This window comes from Oryctolagus cuniculus, chromosome 10, assembly GCF_964237555.1.
Source record: "Oryctolagus cuniculus chromosome 10, mOryCun1.1, whole genome shotgun sequence".
In the NCBI taxonomy this organism is placed as follows: Eukaryota; Metazoa; Chordata; class Mammalia; order Lagomorpha; family Leporidae; genus Oryctolagus; species Oryctolagus cuniculus.
Genome location: NC_091441.1, coordinates 85,066,737 through 85,086,998, shown reverse-complemented (window position 1 = coordinate 85,086,998; position 20,262 = coordinate 85,066,737). Strand labels below are relative to the sequence as shown.

General features: G+C 43.5%; 1 protein-coding gene across 4 annotated transcripts in view; it reads right to left on the bottom strand.

Annotated features, from left to right (window-relative positions):
• ADAMTS9 (ADAM metallopeptidase with thrombospondin type 1 motif 9) overlaps positions 1–20,262 on the bottom strand; it is a 174,505-nt gene that overhangs the window by 62,739 nt on the left and 91,504 nt on the right. For all 4 annotated transcript variants that reach the window (XM_002713292.5, XM_008260887.4, XM_008260886.4 and 1 more), the window contains 6 exons: positions 19,522–19,641; positions 16,820–16,924; positions 16,518–16,685; positions 14,870–15,139; positions 9,556–9,717; positions 6,519–6,695 (listed from right to left, as the gene is read on the bottom strand). In XM_002713292.5, the coding sequence (XP_002713338.5) occupies positions 6,519–6,695; positions 9,556–9,717; positions 14,870–15,139; positions 16,518–16,685; positions 16,820–16,924; positions 19,522–19,641 (1,002 nt within the window). The remainder of the gene's footprint in view (positions 1–6,518; positions 6,696–9,555; positions 9,718–14,869; positions 15,140–16,517; positions 16,686–16,819; positions 16,925–19,521; positions 19,642–20,262) is intronic.

Sequence of the window (20,262 nt, the reverse complement as noted above, 5' to 3'; positions counted from 1 at the left end):
AGCCTGTGTGGGTTATCTTCCATACTACCCCTGGACACACTCTTTTTGGCTGCCAATTTTCTATTTTACAGATTTGTAGAAGACGACGTTGTGGTCATGAAAACCTTCCATGATGACGATGCCATTTCAGAGGAAATAACAAACAAAGACGCCGGCGTGGTGGTCCACACATTCTTTATCTTTTTATTGGTATACATTAAATCACACGGGGGAAGTGAATCCTCAGACCACAGCCAGACCACATACTCTGACACTCAGGGGAGGCTGAGGACCTCTGCAAGGACGAGGCACACAGTCAGGTCCTCCCCTGAGCCAGGCCCTCAGGCCACTGAACTTACACGTGGTTCCGATTCACTGCAAACAACTGGACAACAGCACACTTCAAGGTGGGGCAGACATTTGACCTGTGGTTAAGACACTTATGTCCCATTTTGAAGAGCCTGCGTTCAAATTCTAGCTCCAGACCCTGATTCCAGCTTCCTGCTAATGCAGACCCTGAGAGTCAGCAAGGATGGCTCAAGTAATTGGGTCCCAACCACCCCCGGGGGAGAGACGTGGATTGAGTTCCTGGCTCTTGACCTTGGCCTGACTCACGCCTGCCCATTGTGGGCATCTGAGGAGTAAACCAGCAGATGGGATTTGTCTGTCTCTTTCTCCCTGCCTCTCAAATAACAAAAATTAAGAAAAGAACCAACAAAGATAGGACTGCTGATTTACATTTATTAAACAGATACCTTCAGCAACCAAGAAACTATATAAACTAACAGCAATTTTTATTTTTGTTTTTATGGTGGCAGTGAGGCTGCCAGGAAAAAAAGATGGTATCAAGGATTTAGTTTTCTTCCCTGTATACTACCTTCTTTCTCTGTTAAAACCAACAGCTGGGATTTGTTCATTGCTGAACGCATCTCATCCAGAACAACGCGCGGCCCACAGTAGGCATCAACCGGTATTTGCTGGAGCACGATGACTTTCGGTTTGAAAGGAAGAACGCAGACTCCTGCCTTCCGGTCCCCTCTATAAAACCAGTCTTCCTTAAGCCCCTTTACTGACCTCCAGGATTCCCTCACAGCCATTTACGCTTGGACTCAACCTCTACCTCCCACTCCACATTCCAAAGTTTCTCTCTTTCACTTCCAGAAGGGCAACTCCATGACAGGAACAAGGGAGAGGACCTACTCTCCTGCTCAGAGCCCAGGAATCCCCTCCTCCTTCTGCTCCTCCCCACTGTGTAAATCCACAAAAACAGCAAGCTACCAGGCTAACCACAAAAAACAGCTGCCAGAAGACACATAGTCACCATCAACACCACAAAAACCATGTAAAAAAGCCTGCTAGGTTTTGTCTCCAATAAAATAGATGCAAGTGAGTGTTTTGACTGCTGTGACACACTGCAGATGTGTAGTTTATAATGCAAATTTAATCTACACCAAACTCAGGTGAACTCTGTAATTCATATGTCATAACAGCGTTTTGGTAAAAAAAAAATCTTATTATTCATATTCCATACTTAGAGAATCCAAAGAGTACGCTTCTTATTTCTTTTTAAAAAGTGCTAGGAATATGCTTAAGATGTGCTTTCATTTTCACGAAATAACATATTTATAAAAAAACTATGCATTTAATGTGAAATTCCTTTTAGTCAAAATCTTGTTATCATCTCCCTTATCTGCATAAAATTTTATCTTTAAAAGGAAACAGAAACACTTTTTGCCATTCTCTACACAGTTGTGTGACGTTTGCACTAACAGGTGCTTATGGGAGGTTACCAATAGCAGTATTCATTTGGATTCTCTGTTGTTGGAGTCAAATGTCCAAATTAAGTAAATAATGTTGAGGCTCAATGAAGTTTGAGTTTTAGGCATGCATATCCTTTATTGAATATAAACGAGAGCCTAAAAATTCACTCTGAACATGGGTTGTGTCTATGACAACAGGATTTAACGTGGTCAGGATACTGACACTGAAGTCGCATCACTGAAGTCAATGCTCAAATCAAGTCAAACGAGAGCCTGACAGCACCCCTCCCCCAACAGGCAGCAGCAGGGTTCATGTGATGTGCATGTCTTTGCTTAGCATGCCTCAGGACACAGTAAACACGCAGTAAAAGTTAGCTACTGAGATCACCGTTTGCTTTGAAGAAGCTGTATCATTCCACACCTTTTGAAAAAAACTCATGTAGGGACCTCTTTAATTTGGTCTTTTAACCCATAAGTACCGTAACAAAACCATGGCATCAAAGGGAAGCTCCGTAGAGGAGTAAGGTGTCAGTGGATTTCTGGGGTCATTTTAATTTTTTTGGAAAAGGGTAGCCTGTCTTGTAAGTTCCAAGTTGTTTTTTTGTAATAATGTTTATTTTTCCTTCACAAGAAATGCTTTCTGAAATGTACTGCAGGTGAACAAATAACAAAATTGACAAATGCTGTAAGCCTTTTACAGTTAGCTGAACACAAAGATGAAGGCACGATCAAATTTATGCACATTAGGTTTGCTGCTTTCTGTACCTAGCTGCTTGCATGTGTTCAGAACTGCTTCTTCTAATCACCTCTTTTGTTCTCTGGCTATGTTTTATCATTATCTACAGAGTCAACACAGGCAGCATTCATATTTCATAGTTGAGACTCAGTCAATCAGAACAATAGCATTAGAAAGGGAAAAAAATACCCAACAAAATGTTAAGCCTCAAATGTTTTTGTTTATGTAACTAAGCATTTTTTTTCCAATTCAGCAATATTTTAAAATATCCCTTTAACATACAGACTTCAGAGGATCCAATTACACAAAGCTTGACACTCAGCTAGTGAGGTTTGAGGGAGGGGTTGGACACGCTGGAGGGAGTTTACAAAAACTAAAGTGTATCTTTTTAAAAGCAAAAGAACACATACATTCATTTCTAATTCACATAGCCTACTTGCCTTTACAGTCTGCTGATAAACACTGATTTTGCAACATTGTATATAAAATTAAATAACATGGAAAAATAAATATGCTTTATTATATAAACATAGACATCTGTACTGCTCAAAATATTCAGAAAATCCTAAGCATGGCTGCTTAACACTGTGTTCAGAAAACATGGTGGTGATATTTACAATCTTTATTGTTTTCTAGAGATAGATGCGGTGAGGTTATAAAATACTGATGTCCGACATTTTTAATTCCTACCTACCGAAGCTGCAAACTTTAATATGAAAATGAGGTAGACACAAATTCATAAGTTGGTCAGGCAGAAACAAAAGCACAGTTGCTTCATGAGCTCATAAATTCTCATTATTCGGGTGGAGGAACATTATTCCAAAGCACCTAGAGCAAGGCTCAGAGAACACTTTTAGGTTTGTTAGGAAAAAACCCAAACAAGCAATTTCTCCTAAGAACCACAGTCTTCATGTTCATCAGCCAGCAAATACACAAAGCAACGCACGAAGGAATGCTCTAGAACCTTCCTAGGTAGACAGGATCACCTAGCAGACTGCTTTACGTTAATGAGATTGTAGATGAATTAGCTTACTCTAGAAAACTGCAGTTTTAGGCTACTTCCTGCTGCAGTTTGACAGTATAGAGCTCACTTCCCATTTATCCCTCTAGTTCTGGGACACGGACAATGCATCACTCAGCATGCTCTTGGGACTGGCTGCAGGACTCAACTGAAAGGCATAGAAGCTGAAGAACCTCATTCCAAACAAAAGCAAAACATTGGCACGAAAGTGTGCAAGGACACATTTTTAAAAAAGGACAGAAAAGGCTGAATTATTGGAGGATATTTTTCAGATCACAATTCTGAAATCTTCAATGACTTGAGCTGGAACCAATGGTGTGCCTAAAATGTACTTGAACCCTAATTCACAGAAGCTTCATTTTAGAGACTCTGGAAGCCATATTAACTATGCTCTGGGGTTTTTGTGAATACTGCTTTTGACTGACAAGTGAAGCAGGCTGTCTTCAGTGTGACCTTGGAGAAAGCTCTGGCACACAGTAGCAGATGCCCTTGACTGTGCAATATCTACTGTGTGGGAGGACTTGGGGGAGGCAACTGCTACCTCTGGTCTCTAACAAGTCTAATTTGCTTTCTGTTGAAAGCAACATGTTAGCACCTCAAATATACTTTTTATTGTTGTTAATTTCACTGTCAGTTACAATGATGAAGCACCTTGGACCTGGCTTTATGGCTCTTAACACAATTCACTGAGGTATGTGTAGACTGACAATTGCTAAGTTATTGTAGCACAACATCCACAGAAATAAACCTAACATTAACTTCAAAATCCTACAGTGAGGACCTGAGAGACTGCCCTCTCACACGTATATTTAGAGAAAGTAACATACTACAAATGTATGTCTTTTAAAAAATGCTTTTGATTTAATTTTTTAAAAATCATGATATAAAAGCCTTGCAGAAGTGGCCTTGCTCTTAGACTCAAGAGGCATTTAAATATATATTCAACCAATCATCACTTTACAAAAGCCCCATTAAAATCAAATAGGCAGCAAAAAAAATAATATTTTAACAATCCATGCACTTGCTTCTGTGCACACCCAGTGCTTAGAATTTTTCTCTCTTCCTCTTCTGTGGTTCAGAAAACTGCATGCCCAAGATGATTAACTGCATTAAAAAACACTTCATGTTTGCAGTTAAAATAATCAGCAGTTCATAATTTAAAATCTAAGTATTTGGGCTCTTGGGAAATCTGTGGGGTGGGATCATGTGTGAAAAATTTGAGGCGTGCTGAAAATAGGCTCAAGGAAGACAATGTTGTAGAAACTTATATACAACCACCCACATCTCCAGAACTACAGTCTACAATTCTCTCAGACCAGGTTTCACCCATTTTGCCAAGTAAATTCCTCCTTAGAGAGAAAAATATGGGACGATAGATGGGATTTAGAATCTGGAGGAGCGTGTGATGAAGAGCCTCATGTATCTATGCATGAGGGTGATGGGGGAAGAGGTGCTTTTAGGTCAACGTTAATGAGATATTACTTTGTAGAGAGCTAGTAAATCTCGTGAAATCCAACTCTGGTATTGGTGGTGCTACTGATCGAGCCAATAGGGTGAAGTTATAATGGGCTCAGTGAGGATATTTTCAGGAGCAATAGTATGCAGTAGGTGACTTTGGGGAGCTGGGACCATCAGAGGAAGCTCCTGACATTCTAAGGTTATCTATAGCCTTCTTGAAACTTCTCAACAGGGAAGGGTGTTATTACTGTGGACAAAACGCCCCTAAGTGATTTAGACAGAGTGGCATTTCTCAACCTCTTGAGCAAAATCATTACAGCCTGACTAAATAGTACCAGTTGAGATAACACTCTAAATCCTTCTAGAGTTCAATTCAATACAAAATACACTGATTGTATAGCTAGGGTTAAACCAGAAGATACAACCTCAGAGAGTGAAACCCTTTGACTCTCAGAAGCGTCAACAGTATTAACCATCTCACTTCGGTTAATCTGTGTCAGGAAGGGTTAAGGCTTTTCCTCCAAATCCTACTGAGTGAAAAAGGCTGCTGGTGATGACTTAATATATTACTAAACTCAGCTTCTGTGCAATCAAGGCATTGACAGGAATGCTTGCTCTATTTACATAAAACAGCACTAATGGCTCCCTAGCCACAGTACAACCTGGCCAAAGTAGTGTTTTCTCCCAGTTGATCCTCCAAGAGCTGCCCCAGAAGTTTGCATAGTATTGACAGGGGCAAACCTGGCTTGCCACCTCAGTTGCTAGCTAAAAGACTAGAACTCAAGCAAAGCCTGGTCTCAAGCAGGCATCCTGTGTGGGTGGGAGATTGAGAACTTTTCAGATACCTGGAAAGGCACCGGGTCACAGATCCCACTGGTGGTGTTTTGCATTGTCAAAGCCATTTCAGTCTATTTTGCGGGCATAGACTTGGTGGTGATTATGTTGAGAGTTGTACCCACATCACATAGAGGCAAATTACAGTCATTGACAAAAAGACAAAAATTACTCTGGCTTCAATAAGCAGAAACCTTTTCTGCAAAGTCAAAACTACCATAGCTTAGAAAGATCTGCTACTGAGCTGTAAGCTTCGAGCACTACACAGTCAGGTGTTGCTTAACAGCAGGTGCACATGCTGAGCATGGCATCACTGGGTGATTCTGGCATCATGTGCCCATCACAGAGTGCGCTTAGACAAACTGAAACAGCTACGACGTCACCAGGCAACCGAATCTGATTGGGACACCTTGACCGTACATAGCCCCTTGCTGACTGAGATGTCACTATGTGGCACAGGGCTGTGTAGGTACACACATGTAAGTAGCTCTAGGAAATGCTACTTCTGGCACCAGCTCCTGTATGAGGTACTCAAGGTCGGTATAGTCACTCTGGCAGGAGCACACAAAGTCAGTTCTACCGTGCCTCCATATGAAGAAGACAGACCACTGACACTACAGCTTCTGGGATGCCCCTGTGAAGAAGACAACCATCTGCTGCCGAGGAATGCCCCAGAAGAGCTCAGAATGAAGAGAGTTTGGGTAGCAAACATGAATAGTTAGGGCCGTACCGAGCTCCAAGGGCCAGTACTCCATGCGGCGTCTTGTGGACATGCATGTGTATTACACTGCTCACGGTCAGGAGGTTTATCAAGGATTTCACAGCTCAAATCTGGAAAGCGTTCACCATTGGACCGTTGACAGACCACCAATCTTGTTCGCATGCCTCCGCCACACAGCTTAGTGCACTGAAAGAAGGACAAGGGAGAAGGCGGTTATTTTATGTGAATTGCAAAAGCTAAACTTCTGCTCCCTATGAGACATGTTTCTTGGCCAAGTTCTGTTATAGCACTGGGTTAGAGAAGACTCTGATAGCTAGAACCAACTCAAATTACCAACAGCAACACAGGGAACTGAACAAAGCTCTCCTACCTAAATGGTGCATAGCATTGATACCATACATTGAGTGCTACCTCCTCACTTGCAACAAACAACTGCTTTTATAGATTTCATCTCATCAAAAGGAGAGTATACTTTTTGCCCCATTTTGTAGATGGGAGAACTGAGGTTAAGATGATTAAATTAGGAGCAGGTGCTGCCACCTTTTATGTTTCCTGCATTTAATACTGGAGTGCCGGTACACATCCTAGCTACTCCAGTTCTGATCCAGCTCTCTGGTAATGTGCTTGGGAAGCAGCAAATGATGGCCCAAGTGTTTGGGTCCCTGTTACCCACATAGAAGATGGGGATTGAGCTCTTGGCTCCTGGCTTTGATTGGGCTGTTTGGCCATTTGGGGACTAAGCCAGGAAATAAAAGATTATCTGTCTATCTATCTACCTACCTGCCTACCTACTTACTTACCTACCTACCTATCTACCCATCTATCACTCTGCCTTTTAAATAAACTTTTTTTTTAAAAAAAAGAAGAGTTAACTAACTTGATCAAAGTCAACCCATCAGCAAGTGATTAAGATAAGGTTCTCTGAAGTACATAAAACCAAAAAAAATTTTTTTCAACAAAAAAATACCTAATTCCAAATAAAGGAAATAATGACTTAGCACGTTTTATTTTCTGGCAACTTCTAAGAAGCTGTCACCAACCTCTGGTCATTCTCTGATGCCAGTGCCCACGGACTGCTATGATGGTAAAATATTCTACTCTATCTCTCAATCTTAGGACAGATATGCCTTTCCCCTGAGATGAATAAACATTGTGGTGGGAACATCGGATAACATTCCAACCCTTGGCTAGATTCAAGCTTCTAAGGCAGGAACAAGATGTATTTCTTGGACAGCACTGTGGTGCTCAGATCCAGGAACACTGACATTCGCTTTTCCCGCTGTGTCAAAGCCAGATCTCCCACAGTATCTGGAATGACTGTGTCGGTGCTGACAGCATGCATCCCGGCAAATGCGCGTACTCTCCTGGCCGGGAGCCAATTACAGAAGCTTAATCACAAGTCCCCATGGGACAGAACTTTGCAAGAGGTTTTTGGGAAACCCAGAGTACATGAGTCTCCCAGCCTCACTCCCCCTTCCTTCAGCAAAGCTCTCCAGAATGACATAACTGTCCATGAAAGTCAACAAGAACGCCTGTAGTGACTGCCACTGACTACTAGGTTACGTGCAGGAAACCACAAGATGTGGATACTTGATGTGGTCAGCCAGCAACAGGGACTGAAGAGCTCCTTGGGCTCAGCTGTCCATTTCCCCCTCTTTGCACTAGGTTCTTCCAAGTGTGAATTCTTGTGTTTCATTTGGTAAATTTTATAGTCAAACAGAACAGCTCAATAGCTTTAAGTATGCGCTGCCCACTGACTCAAGAGTATAGATATAGTCTCGGTTGATTAAACACAACACAATAAAATATCTAAGCCTACATATAACAGGAGCCCCAAATCCTACTGAGTAATAACAGTGCCATTAATGATAATGATTATTCCCCACATTAATTATTATTACATTACGAGAACAGCAGTTGACTGAGGGCTTTGTGTTAGGTATCTGACATGTCCTACCTCACAGAACGGTCACGAACACTGTGAAGTTGATGCTATTAACATCCTCATTCACAGATGAGCATATAAACATTCGGCAAAGCTACATTATTTGCCAAGGTCACAGGCTTATCAGGGCAAGGGCAGGGAATGGGACCTAGTTTTATGTGCTCCCAATAGCCCACTGCCCTTTATCAGTCACAGCAGGCAACTCTGAAAAGGTACTGCCTGAAGAATTTCATGACTTGAGAATATATAGCTAATTATTCCCTTCTACGACTCAAACACATCATCTTGAGAACAGTAACACCCAGCCATTCTAGCTGTCACTGAGCATTTGGAATACTGGGAGATAGTATTCCTGGGGCAATGAGGGTGTATCACAAACCACCTGAAAACCATAAAAAGATGGCAAAACTTTCATGGACCACTTAACACATCATTTCAATCACCTTAGAAGCATACTTTTTTTTTTAAACCACCAAAAGTTAACTAACAACTTAAACCAGGATTTATCTGCCTTTCTATTTTTCCTTTCCTATATATTCTTTTTTTTTTTTTTTAAGATTTTATTTATTTATTTGACAGGCAGACTTACAGACAGTGAGAGACAGAGAGAGAGACAGAAAGGTCTTCCTTCTGTTGGTTCACTCCCCAAGTGGCCGCGATGGCCAGAGCTGCGCCGATCCGAAGCCAGGAGCCAGGTGCTTCTTCCTGGTCTCCCATGCGGGAGCAGGGGCCCAAGCACTTGGGCCTTCCTCCACTGCCCCCCGGGCCACAGCAGAAAGCTAGACTGGAAGAGGAGCAACCGGGACTAGAACCTGGCGCCCATATGGGATGCCAGTGCCACAGGCAGAGGATTAACCAAGTGAGCCACGATACCAGCCCCCCTTTCCTATATATTCGAGCAGTCCCTTAGGTACATAGAAAGTACACTTATAAAATATTCCAGATTTAAGGCTGATATTCCTAGTTAGTCTAAATCTATAAGCTTCTACTAGAACCAGTTCTACTTTTAAGTAAAGTTAGGAACAGTAATTGAGTTTGTTCATAGCACAATCCTTCAGTGTTTTTTGCCCAAGGCAATGCAGATGGATGGTCTACCCTTACCTCTCCCCAGCTGCCATAAGCCCATTGAGGACAAGGGCCGGATTCACAGGCTCTTTGCTCATCAGGTTTGATTCTCTCCACGCAGTCATTGGCGGTGTATCCATTTTCATCCTGACATACAACAACACGCCGCTGGGAGCCACCAGCACAGGTACTGGAACACTAAACACATCAGCCAACAATGTTAATATGCACCTCAATCCCCACGTCGCAAGCACAAAAAGCAGCTGGCTGAAAGGCCAGAGACAAAATGCAAGGGAAACTGTGGTCAGGTCATTCACAATGGACAGAAAGCGATCGGGAGAACCTGCGAACTTCCCTACCATGGGAATGTTTCATGTGCACAGCTTGCAAGCACAACTGGTGGGCAGACCTGTAGCTTCTCTTTCTTGCACACTTTGGGCCCTCATCAGGTGCTTGCTAAGTGCCTCATGAGAGACAGTGTCCTAGTGACTTCCGAAGCAGCCCCTGGACCAGCCTCCTTAACCTTCTCTCTAGCTCTAAGATATCCAGAGGTATGGATGGACACCGTATTTGGAAACTGTTTCCTTTTCAAGATGTCAAGTGCTATTTAGAACCAACACGGGACTTCCTTTCCAACACAGATGTCAGATTACACGCTTAATGAATTGTCAGCTGCTGAGATTAAGCTTCCATATGAACTCATTCAATTATTCCAGGCAAGCATCATGGAATGCCACTTAGCCATCACTTTCTGAGCAGGTAAACGTCCCCTTCTGTCCCTTACAACAGGCTACACTTCAACGGCTAATGAAAGCAAGATCTGTTTTGCTTACTTTTTACTTCGCCAATGAACTTAATTGAATTCCACCTTGATAAATGTCTCTTCAGCTGCTCTCTGAGTCTCACTCTTTCTCTCTCCCTGGTGGCTTTGTTTCATGTTTGCATTTCAGTTCATTTCCCACGCGAGCTTCTCATGGCTCTCCTATTTATCTACACCTAGAGTGTTTTTCCTTCCCATAATTTCCTTATCTTTTTAAACCCTGTGTGTTTGCTAGTATCCTTCACTTTGACCCTTAACTTGTAAAATCAGTTTGCCTATAAATAACCCTCTGGTCCTCAAAGCAATGTATTTCCCACGAATTATCAAGCCTGAGACTGCATTTGCAAGCATGTTTTTAGTTCCAGGTTCTGAAGGCTGACTTGTGTTTTTCATCTAAGGCAAGTTCCAACTGTTGTTATCTCTAAATACACCCTGACACTTTCTTGCTGATCATCTTCTTCCATATCAAGACATGCACATATTTTATTGTTTTCTGCATTGAACCATAGTTCAATTTCCCAGATGATGCTGGCCAAATTGTTATTGGTTTAAATATGTACCCCAGGGGTGGGTGTTCAGTCTAGCAATTAAGACACAGGCTATGATCCTCACATCTCATGTTGGAGTACTTAGGCTCAAAGCCCAGCTCTAGCTCGAATCTTGAACCTCCTGCTAACACAGACCCTGGTAGACAGTGGTGATGGCCGAAGTTACCGGGCTACTGCCATTCATGGGAGACATGGACTGAGTTCTCAATCTCTAGCTTTGGTGTGACCTAATCCTAACCATTAGAAGCTTTTGGGGAATGTACCAATAGATGAGAATTCTGTTTCTGAATGACTATGTTTCTCCATTTCTTAGCTTCTCTTTCCCACTCTCTGTCTCTCTCTGTATGTGTGTGTCTCTGCCTGTCCAAGTCTCTCAAAAATTTTTCTTTTCACGAACCCTAATCATTATCTATACTTTCTCGTTTTATACTGGATTTGCATTTAAACATGTAAACCAGGGTAATAGATTCATTAGTTATGTCTGAGAAAGCACTGGGGTCTTTTTTGACTTATAAAAATTCTTCCTCTGTTCTCTGAGGGTTCTGGTCTACTTTAAACCTGAAAATCTGTACCTTGTACTTTTAAATAAAAGCTTCATAGATACACACACACACACACACACAGAGAACCATTATATTATTTAGCTTTGTTTGGAGACAACAACTAGAGAGAGCCTTGTATAATGGACATAAATCTGCAGGGGTCAGCATTGTGGGTAAGGCTGCTGCCTGTGATGCTGGCATCCTATATGGGTGCTGCTCTGCATCCCATTTGCTCCACTTCTGATCCAGTTCCCTGCTGATGCACACGAGAAAGCAGTGGAAGATGGCCCAAGTGCTTGGGCCCCGCACCCAAGAGGGAGATCCGGAAGAAGCTCCTGGCTTCAGCCCAGCCAAGCTCCAGCTGTTGATACCATTTGGGGAGTGAATCAGTGGATGGAAGACCTCTCCTGTGTCTCTCCCTTGCTCCCTGTAACTCTGCCTGATGAATCAATAAACTTGTAGCATATACTTTAGCCCCTGAGTTTTCCCCCGTGATAGTGCAGCCTTGTATCATTCCTTTATTATGGCATCCACTGGCTTTACTGCCCCCATTAAAAGATAAAGTCCTAGGGCTGCAGCTGTGGCATAGCAGGTAAAGCCACTGCCTGCAGTGCTGGCATCCTATATGGGTGCCGGTTTGAGACCTGGCTACTCCACTTCTGATCCAGCTCCTTGGTAATGTGCCTGGGAAAGCAGAAGAAGATGGCCCAAGTGCTTGGGCCCTCTCCATCCACATGGGAGACCTGAAACAAGCTCCAGGCTCCTGGCTTCAGATCAGTCCTGCACCAGCTGTTGCAGCCATTGGGGAGTGACCCAGTGGATGGACGACCTCTCTCTCTCTCTTCCTCTGCCTCTCTGTAACTCTGCCTTTCAAACAAATAAATAAATCTTAAAAAAAAAAAAAAGAAGATAAGCTCCTTAAAGGGCTCACACTTGCGTCCTGTGCAGTTGTCAGGTGCAGCTTGTACTGTATAATTCAAAGGCGTGCATTCCAGTGCACACCTCACACTCTTGGGAGAAGGTCAGACAGGTCAAGTTAGGGCTGAAAAACTTCACATTGTCCAGCTTCAGCCTCACTTAACTTAGGGGGAGAAATTTCCAAACACAAAACAGGCACACAGAGGAAAACAATGGCATTGCCCACTGTGGCCGCAAGCTTATCTAATCCTCTCTAATTGGGAACCCTGCCCAAGGGCAGACCCATTCAGTCTTAAAGGAATGCATCATCCCCAAATACAGTCCTAAAAAATGAGTAGCATTAAAATATTTTGAAAGAAAATTTCTAGTGCTGAACCTGAAATCATACCTGTGAGTTTTGCATATTTTTCAACCACAAAAAAAAAAAAAAAAGATACTTGGTAATGATCAACCCTGATCACCATTTAATTTCTCAGAATGAAAATCTCTTCTAACCCCAAGCTTAAAGTGAGAAGCAGGACAGGGGAAGGCAATGGTGCAGGAGCTGAGTGACCTGGCTGCCGGTCTGCACACGGCTAATGCTTGCTGCGCGTGCAGATGCTCCGCGGCTAATCACCGCTCAGAGCAAAGGACACCCGAGTGGCCGGCCCATAGCCACGTGGGAAATAGACTTCTTCCTTCTAATTACTTGTAGTCCAGAAATAATTAAACACAATTAGCAATCCTGGAAAGAAATTAATAGTAAGCAATTAAAAAGAAGACCCCTGGGAACCACACACCTACCCAGGGTGCCTCCTGCAGTTCCATTAAACACATCTGATAGTCTGCACCCTGAATTTTTAGTACAAAAATGTTTTAAATATCTAAAAGTGCATGTTTTCTTTTGATAGTAAATGTTTTTCCAGGCATTGCTGCTTTGCAGGCTCATGCTGAGGATCATAAGGGAAGCAGCTGTTGACATCTGTTGATGTTCTCACTCTGGGGTGGGCAAAGGGCTTTCTCTGTATCATCTCTAAGAATTCTTACTACAGCCTGAGAAAGCAGAAACTATTATTGCTGTCCTCATTCTGCACATAAGGGAACCAAGGCTCCAAGGGGACTGGGGACGTAAGGCCCCCCAATTAGCAAGTGTGTGTGGGGAGCAACTCGGACTAGACTAAGTTACTGGAATTAAGACTTATTCTATGCATCTGCTCTCCCACAATATGGCGCTGAGAAGGGAGAAACAGCTTCTACACAGCTGCCTCCAGTTCAACCAATAAACTGTAGGACCTGCTCCTGATTGGAGGAGAGCAGAGTACTCGGCGTGTGGGTAGCAGAGTTGGGATTGGTGGAAGAGGACTATAAAGGAGGAGAGAGACAACATGCACCAGGAACATCTATCTGAAGGAACACCTGTGCAGCGCCCGAGAGAGCCGGCCGGCGGTGTGCCGCTCCCCTGCGGAAGTGGGGAAAGTGGCCAGGGGGAACCGCCCTTCCACGGAGGTGGAAGGGACGGTAGCCAACCCGGGAAGAACCAGCAGCAAACCCGGGGAGGGCCGAGCAGACGAAAGAACAGCGCAGGGTCCTGTGTCGTTCCTCCACGAAGAGGGGGAGCGGCAGTGTGAGTCCATGCACCAAACTGAGGCATCCTCCTGCAGAGCCTACCAGCTCTGATAACCAACTCCCTGCAGCACCCAGCTCAGCCACCCAACCGTTTCTCCCCTCATCCAGGACAATGAGTGACTACTGGCTGATGCAGCGGCTCAATAGGTTAATCTTCCACCTAGTGGTGCCGGCACACCGGGTTCTAGTCCCGGTCGGGGCGCCGGATTCTGTCCCGGTTGCCCCTCTTTCAGGCCAGCTCTCTGCTATGGCCCGGGAGTGCAGTGGAGGATGGCCCAAGTGCTTGGGCCCTGCACCCCATGGGAGACCAGGAGAAGCACCTGGCTCCTGCCTTTGGATAGGCGCGGTGCGCCGGCCACAGTGCGCTGGCCGGGGCGGCCATTGGAGGGTAAACCAACGGCAAAAGGAAGACCTTTCTCTCTCTCTCTCTCACTGTCCACTCTGCCTGTCAAAAAAAAAAAAAAAAAAAAAAAAAAAAAAAAAAGAGTGACTACTATACCGCCTCTTTGTGACTGCACTTGTCAAAAACAGCACCAAAAGTAAGACTTCCCTTTCAGCAACACTTCTCTGTCCTCTGAACTCCCTCTATGGGACTGAGTTACTGTTGGCCTCTACCTGCAACCATCACAGCTCCCATAGTAGCTACCTGATCCCATCATCCAGCAGTGCCACTCCCTATTCCACCCCACCGAGGTAGCCTACAGGTCCCTGTAGGCAGTGTCACCCTAGAGCCGCTGTGTAGGAGCCATGGTAACTCATGAAAGATGGTTCCCCACGTGACAATGCACATCACCAATCCCTTGTGGGGAAACAATGATCCAAAGGAGCTTCTAGTTTTTTTTTCCCCAAAAAAACCCCACCTCAAGTCAAAGAAAAGCAAGCAAGCAAACCAGGGCAAGGCTTCGGGGGATACTCACTGCTCCCCAGGGGCCAGTTCTCCACTGGTTTCCACCAAGCACGTGGGTGCGGCTGGGGCCTGGGCTCCGGGGACGGTAATTCTCATTTTGGAAAGGGTGCTGGGGTAAGCCACCGTGTGGGGTCCGTTGAGGGCACGGTGACATGGAGCAGTCCTGGTCGGTCTCTGGGATGTAATCCTGGTCGCACTCGCTCTGATCGATCACGTGGTCATTGTAGTTGACACACACCACTTGCCGGGTTGCCCTACCTTGCCCGCACGTCACTGAGCACTACGTTGAAGGTTCAGAAAGAGAAAGGGTTGGTCATGTGGCAGTCAGTCATCAATTCTTGAACGTGCACTTCAGTATGAGGCCTCCTATCTTCCCCACTGCTCAGGCTCCTCATCTTGGCATCACATTTACCTCTGCTCCTTCCTTCCCATGCCATACCCATTTCACTGAGAAAGCCTGTTAGTTCAGAATTTAGAACACATCCCCAATGCAGACACTTGTCACCACCCCCACCGTCACCTCCTTGGTCCAAGACCTCGTCTTCCCTTGCCAGAACTCTGGCAATGGCCTTGCAGCTGAGCTCCTGCTTACAATCTTGACATTGCTACCTGAGTCTGTTGACTACGTATCAGGAGTCTACAGAACTCTTTACAACACAGTCAAACCCTGTTGCTTCATCCAGTGGCTTCCCAGTTTGCTGAGAATATTCAAAATCCTTACTCTGACCCACTATGCCTTTTATTATGCATTTCTCTGACTTATTCTCCACTTGCTATACTCCAGCTATGCTAGCCTCATGGATGTTTCTTGAATACATTAGCAACCCTTTCCTCTTAGTGACTTTCTACCCCATCTATCGTTTGCTGTGCCACACAGATACCCATGCGGCTCACCCCCTTGCTTCACACTGGTCATGATCATTGTCAGATCATTTTGACCGCCCTATCTAAAAGTGTGTCCTATCTGTATCTACGTCATTATCCAGCTTGACTTCTTGCTAGTACTTATCGGCACCTGCTGCTGTATTTCGTATTTCGTATTTATTTGTTCACTGACTGGATCCTCCATTGAAATAATTTCCACAAAGGCAGGTGTTTTGTTAATCATTGTTCACTGCTCTCCCTCTAGTAAGTTTTCCTAAATCTGGTGAGTAGACAGATGGCTCTGAGAGAAGGATGGATTGATGGATGGATGCTCAAGAAATGAAAGTGAGGTTATCTCTCTACTGAGTATCTACTTTTTGCTAAGCATTTAACATGTATAACCTCAAAGAATTGTCCCAATAACCCTATTAAGTATTGTGTTTTGTATTCTTTTAAGTGTGGAGGAAACTGAGGCTCAAGGACTTTCATCAGATTGCTCAAGGTCGTGCCAAGTAGTAACTGTGAAAGGCCGGGTTTTCACACAGGTCTGTTTTACTGGACCTCTCAGAGTCATATGCAATCATGACATTTATTGATATGCCAATACCTATTTCTCACACACTTGAGTAAGGTTTCTTGCATTCTTGATCAATCGCACATTTATGGAGCAGGATAATTCAAATCACAAAGTAAGCACAACTCTGAAATAGTACTCATGATGTGGGACGCCTACTCCTCAATCCCCCTTCACTCTTTCCCTGACCCTCCCCCTTCCAACGAATTCACACGCTTACAGAACTCCAGTCCAAAGCCTTCCACTGCCCACAGGGTGTCACAGAACATTCCTCCTTGGCCACTGGTCTAGGCAGGGTAGCACAGGCACTCTCATCAGCCACGGAGCCATCCTCATCTCGGCAACTGACGTATCTCATCCGGGTACCTTTTCCACAAGTGGCTGAGCACTGGGGGTTGGAGGAAAACAGTGCAGATGTGTTCTGTGAAATGGCTGCTCGCTGGAACAGGAGCCAACTTCCTACAGTCATGTCACGCCTCCCCTTGTGCCCTCCCTCCTCACTGCCCCCACTCTGTTTCTTACTGGAGTCCAAGACCCAAATCGCCACTGGGTTCTTGGTACACTGTGTGAGCTTCTCCTTGTTTCCGGGGCAGCTGGAGGAGGGTGACAAGATGGTAATTCACAGTCCTACATGTGAGAGAAGGAAACAAAGTTCTGGTGATGTTCACGGCAAGGCATACTTCAGTCTTCATGGTGTATAAGGGCAAGAAAGTCTCAGAGTTCTCTGTGAGTCTGGGCAAGCCACATGACATCCCTCAGCCTCAACTTCTTCAACTTCTGCAAATCTGGATACAGTATGAGTTATGCAGACTCGATGGTGAACAATTACGCTTTCATTTAATCCATATCCATTATACGCCTAAGGTATGCCTGGCACAGCGCACAAGTACCACGGCTTGGTGCTCAAAGTGACTGATGCATTCTTGCCTTATGGGCCTCACAGTATGGAACATGAAATTCTGCTACTTGCCCCAAGATCCTGCCCACTCTCCTGCCCACCGTCCAAAGAACGCCACAGGGGATTTTTCACAAAGTGAACACATTATCCACATGCCACAGGTGGGAGCTGCTCTTCAGTCAAATGGCTATTACAGAATACCTCGAGAGAAATTGTAGTTTGGATCTCTAAGGGAGTTGCTTAATCTTCACTCCAGAGTTGTTTCAGATGTCACAGCCAATATTTCTGAGGCAGGTATCACACTATATGGTTTGCAACATTTTGACAAAATAATAAAAACTAAGATGATGGAAGTCACAAGTCTTTGGTTAACTGTTCTGTGACAACACAAGCAATATCACTATAGTAATGGACTTTCCTATCAACAGCACACGTCGAAATCCAGCAGAATGAGGCAGTACACTGGCCATATGAGGCCTCATTCCGAACCTGAATTGTCCACGTAGACGGGGTGCAAATCCCAACTTCAGTCATTAGCAAAGCTGATATGTGAACCCAAGTCCCCTGTTCACAGATTCTTTTGACATAAATGATGTCAAAATCAGAGCCCAGATAGAATAACATATGAATAAATGATTATCAACTAGCTCTCAAAAAACAAAGCATGTGTGCCTGTGTCTGCATAGCTATGAGTATACATATATATATTACATTCAGGTATCTATGCATTAGCTACTTATTTACTATAAATTTTAATGACATAAAGGATGTGTAGCAGTTTATGAGTAACAACAAAATATGCAACTATTTTAAATTCCAAAAAGCCAATTGATTCTCATTAATTTTTTGAATTTTTAAATATAATCTTTTTTTAAAAAGATTTTTTTTATTTATCTGAAAGAGTTATAGAGAGAGAAGGAGAAACAGAGAGAGAGAGATCTTGCATCAGATCATTCACTCCCCAAGTAGCTACAATAGTCAGTGCAGAGCTAAGCTGAAGCCAGGAGCCAGGAGCCTCTTCCTGATCTTTCACATGGGTGGCAGGGGCCCAAACATTTGGGCCATCTTCCACTGCTTTTCCCAGGCCATTAGCAGGGAGCTGGATCTGAAGTGAAGCATCTGGGACACGAACTGGCACCCATATGGGATGCTGGCATTGCAGGATGTGGTTTTACTGAGTATGTCACAATGACAGCCCCTGAATTTTTGAACCTATTTTCAAGCTATCATTTAACTGCTCAATAGATATAATTCAACTATGGATGTGACCTGATATTTTATTTATGTTTAAAGAGTACGATGATAGTGAAATGAAGATGTTTGTCAGAATATCATTCCTAGACCAATATCTTGAAAGATTTCTCTGAAGAATCAGATGATAATTTCAAGAACTGAAAGAGTATCTCCTCATTTTACTGGACTCATACCCTCACAATGAAATAGCTAGATAATAATATTGTTCCTATTAATCACAATGTAAGAGCCAGAGACACATGATTCTTCTACGTTGAATCTACATTAACATTTTTCCCTATCACTTTTCCAACTTCAATGCATCAACAAAATAATAAATGAATCCATTAACTGTAGTACTTGCCAATTTCTGTGGTATACATACTCCTACTATGACCAATTTTAAGCTATCAATGTAATGTCAAAGAAACAACCGGGAAGAGATGCTCATTTGCAATCATTATGTAACACTTGTCTATCCACTGTGTAGATGCACACAGGTAAACAACCTCAAGAGCAACATGCAGCAATGAATGAAGAACTGATCAGTTTTGAGCATTTATCAGGTTTGTTTTTAATATCATCAATTCAGTTACAGGTTTCTAATTGCAGTTATTACATCCAGGTATCTGGAAGCAATATATGTATACATATACACACAGTCAATATTGCTGTATTTAACAAGTAGCTTGCACAGTTGCTGGGAAATTTACCAATTGGCTTTAGTCAATGGGTCCAAGCTAGCTTTACCACATATGTGACCCAAACATATGCTAGCTACTGAACTCTACATTGCAATGACTAAAACAATCTGTGTTCAAGAAAACAAGATCAAACTAAGAATTGCATCTGGTTAAGAGTCAGAATCAAACTTACATACACTTCAATTAACTGGGGAAGAATAAAACTGGTACATCAAAATATTAGATTCTAAATGTCACAAACAGGCAAATCTGGACAATTCAGTTAACCAGCTGGATGCTCTACATGCATACTCACCCATGAGAGGATTTCAATTGTCTGAACTGCTGGGAAGTTTTGGCATCTTAGTGCCCAAAGCCAGTAAGTAAATGAGTTAGATGAGACCACTCACCTGGCTATCAGTTGGTCTTGTTGCTGCATTGCAGTCATTGTCATCTACCACTGACATGTAAGTCCCAATGATGCATTTCACTGCTCTGAGCTGATATCCCTGTCCACAGGTGACACTGCACTGGGAGAAAGAAACAAGGCAACATGTAGATACAATTCAGCAAACCTTCTCTTTCCCTTAGTTTCCCCATGACATTCTGTAAGAGAAACACATGCCCATCATCATGGGCCAGAGGGTTTGAACTTAAGAAAACAGACAAGTAGGTGATCCTCCTCTACACAAATTATGCAGATCAGTTTTCATGATGGGACAGAATTGTTTGTTTCCCAATGGAATTGTATTTGTGTTCCTTAACTATGAGCTTACAGGAGCGCATGTCCACCATTTTCTCATTTCATACACTATATGAAGGGTGTTCAAAAATTTTGCAGAAAATATGGATTATGAGAAAGTGACACATGGATTTCAAAACTGTTTTTGCAGAAGGGTAAATTTATCTTTTTTTAAAAAATGATTTATTATTTAAAAAAAGATTTATTATTTACTAGAAGGGCAGAGTTACAGAGAAAGAAAAAGGAAGACACACACACACATATGGAGAGAGAGAGAGAGATTTGCCAACCACTGGCTCATATTCCATATAGTCACACCATCTGGGGCTGTGCCAGGCCAAAGCCAGGGAGCATGGAATTCCATCCAAGTCCCCCATGTGGGTGGCAGGGGCCCAAGTACCTGGCCTCT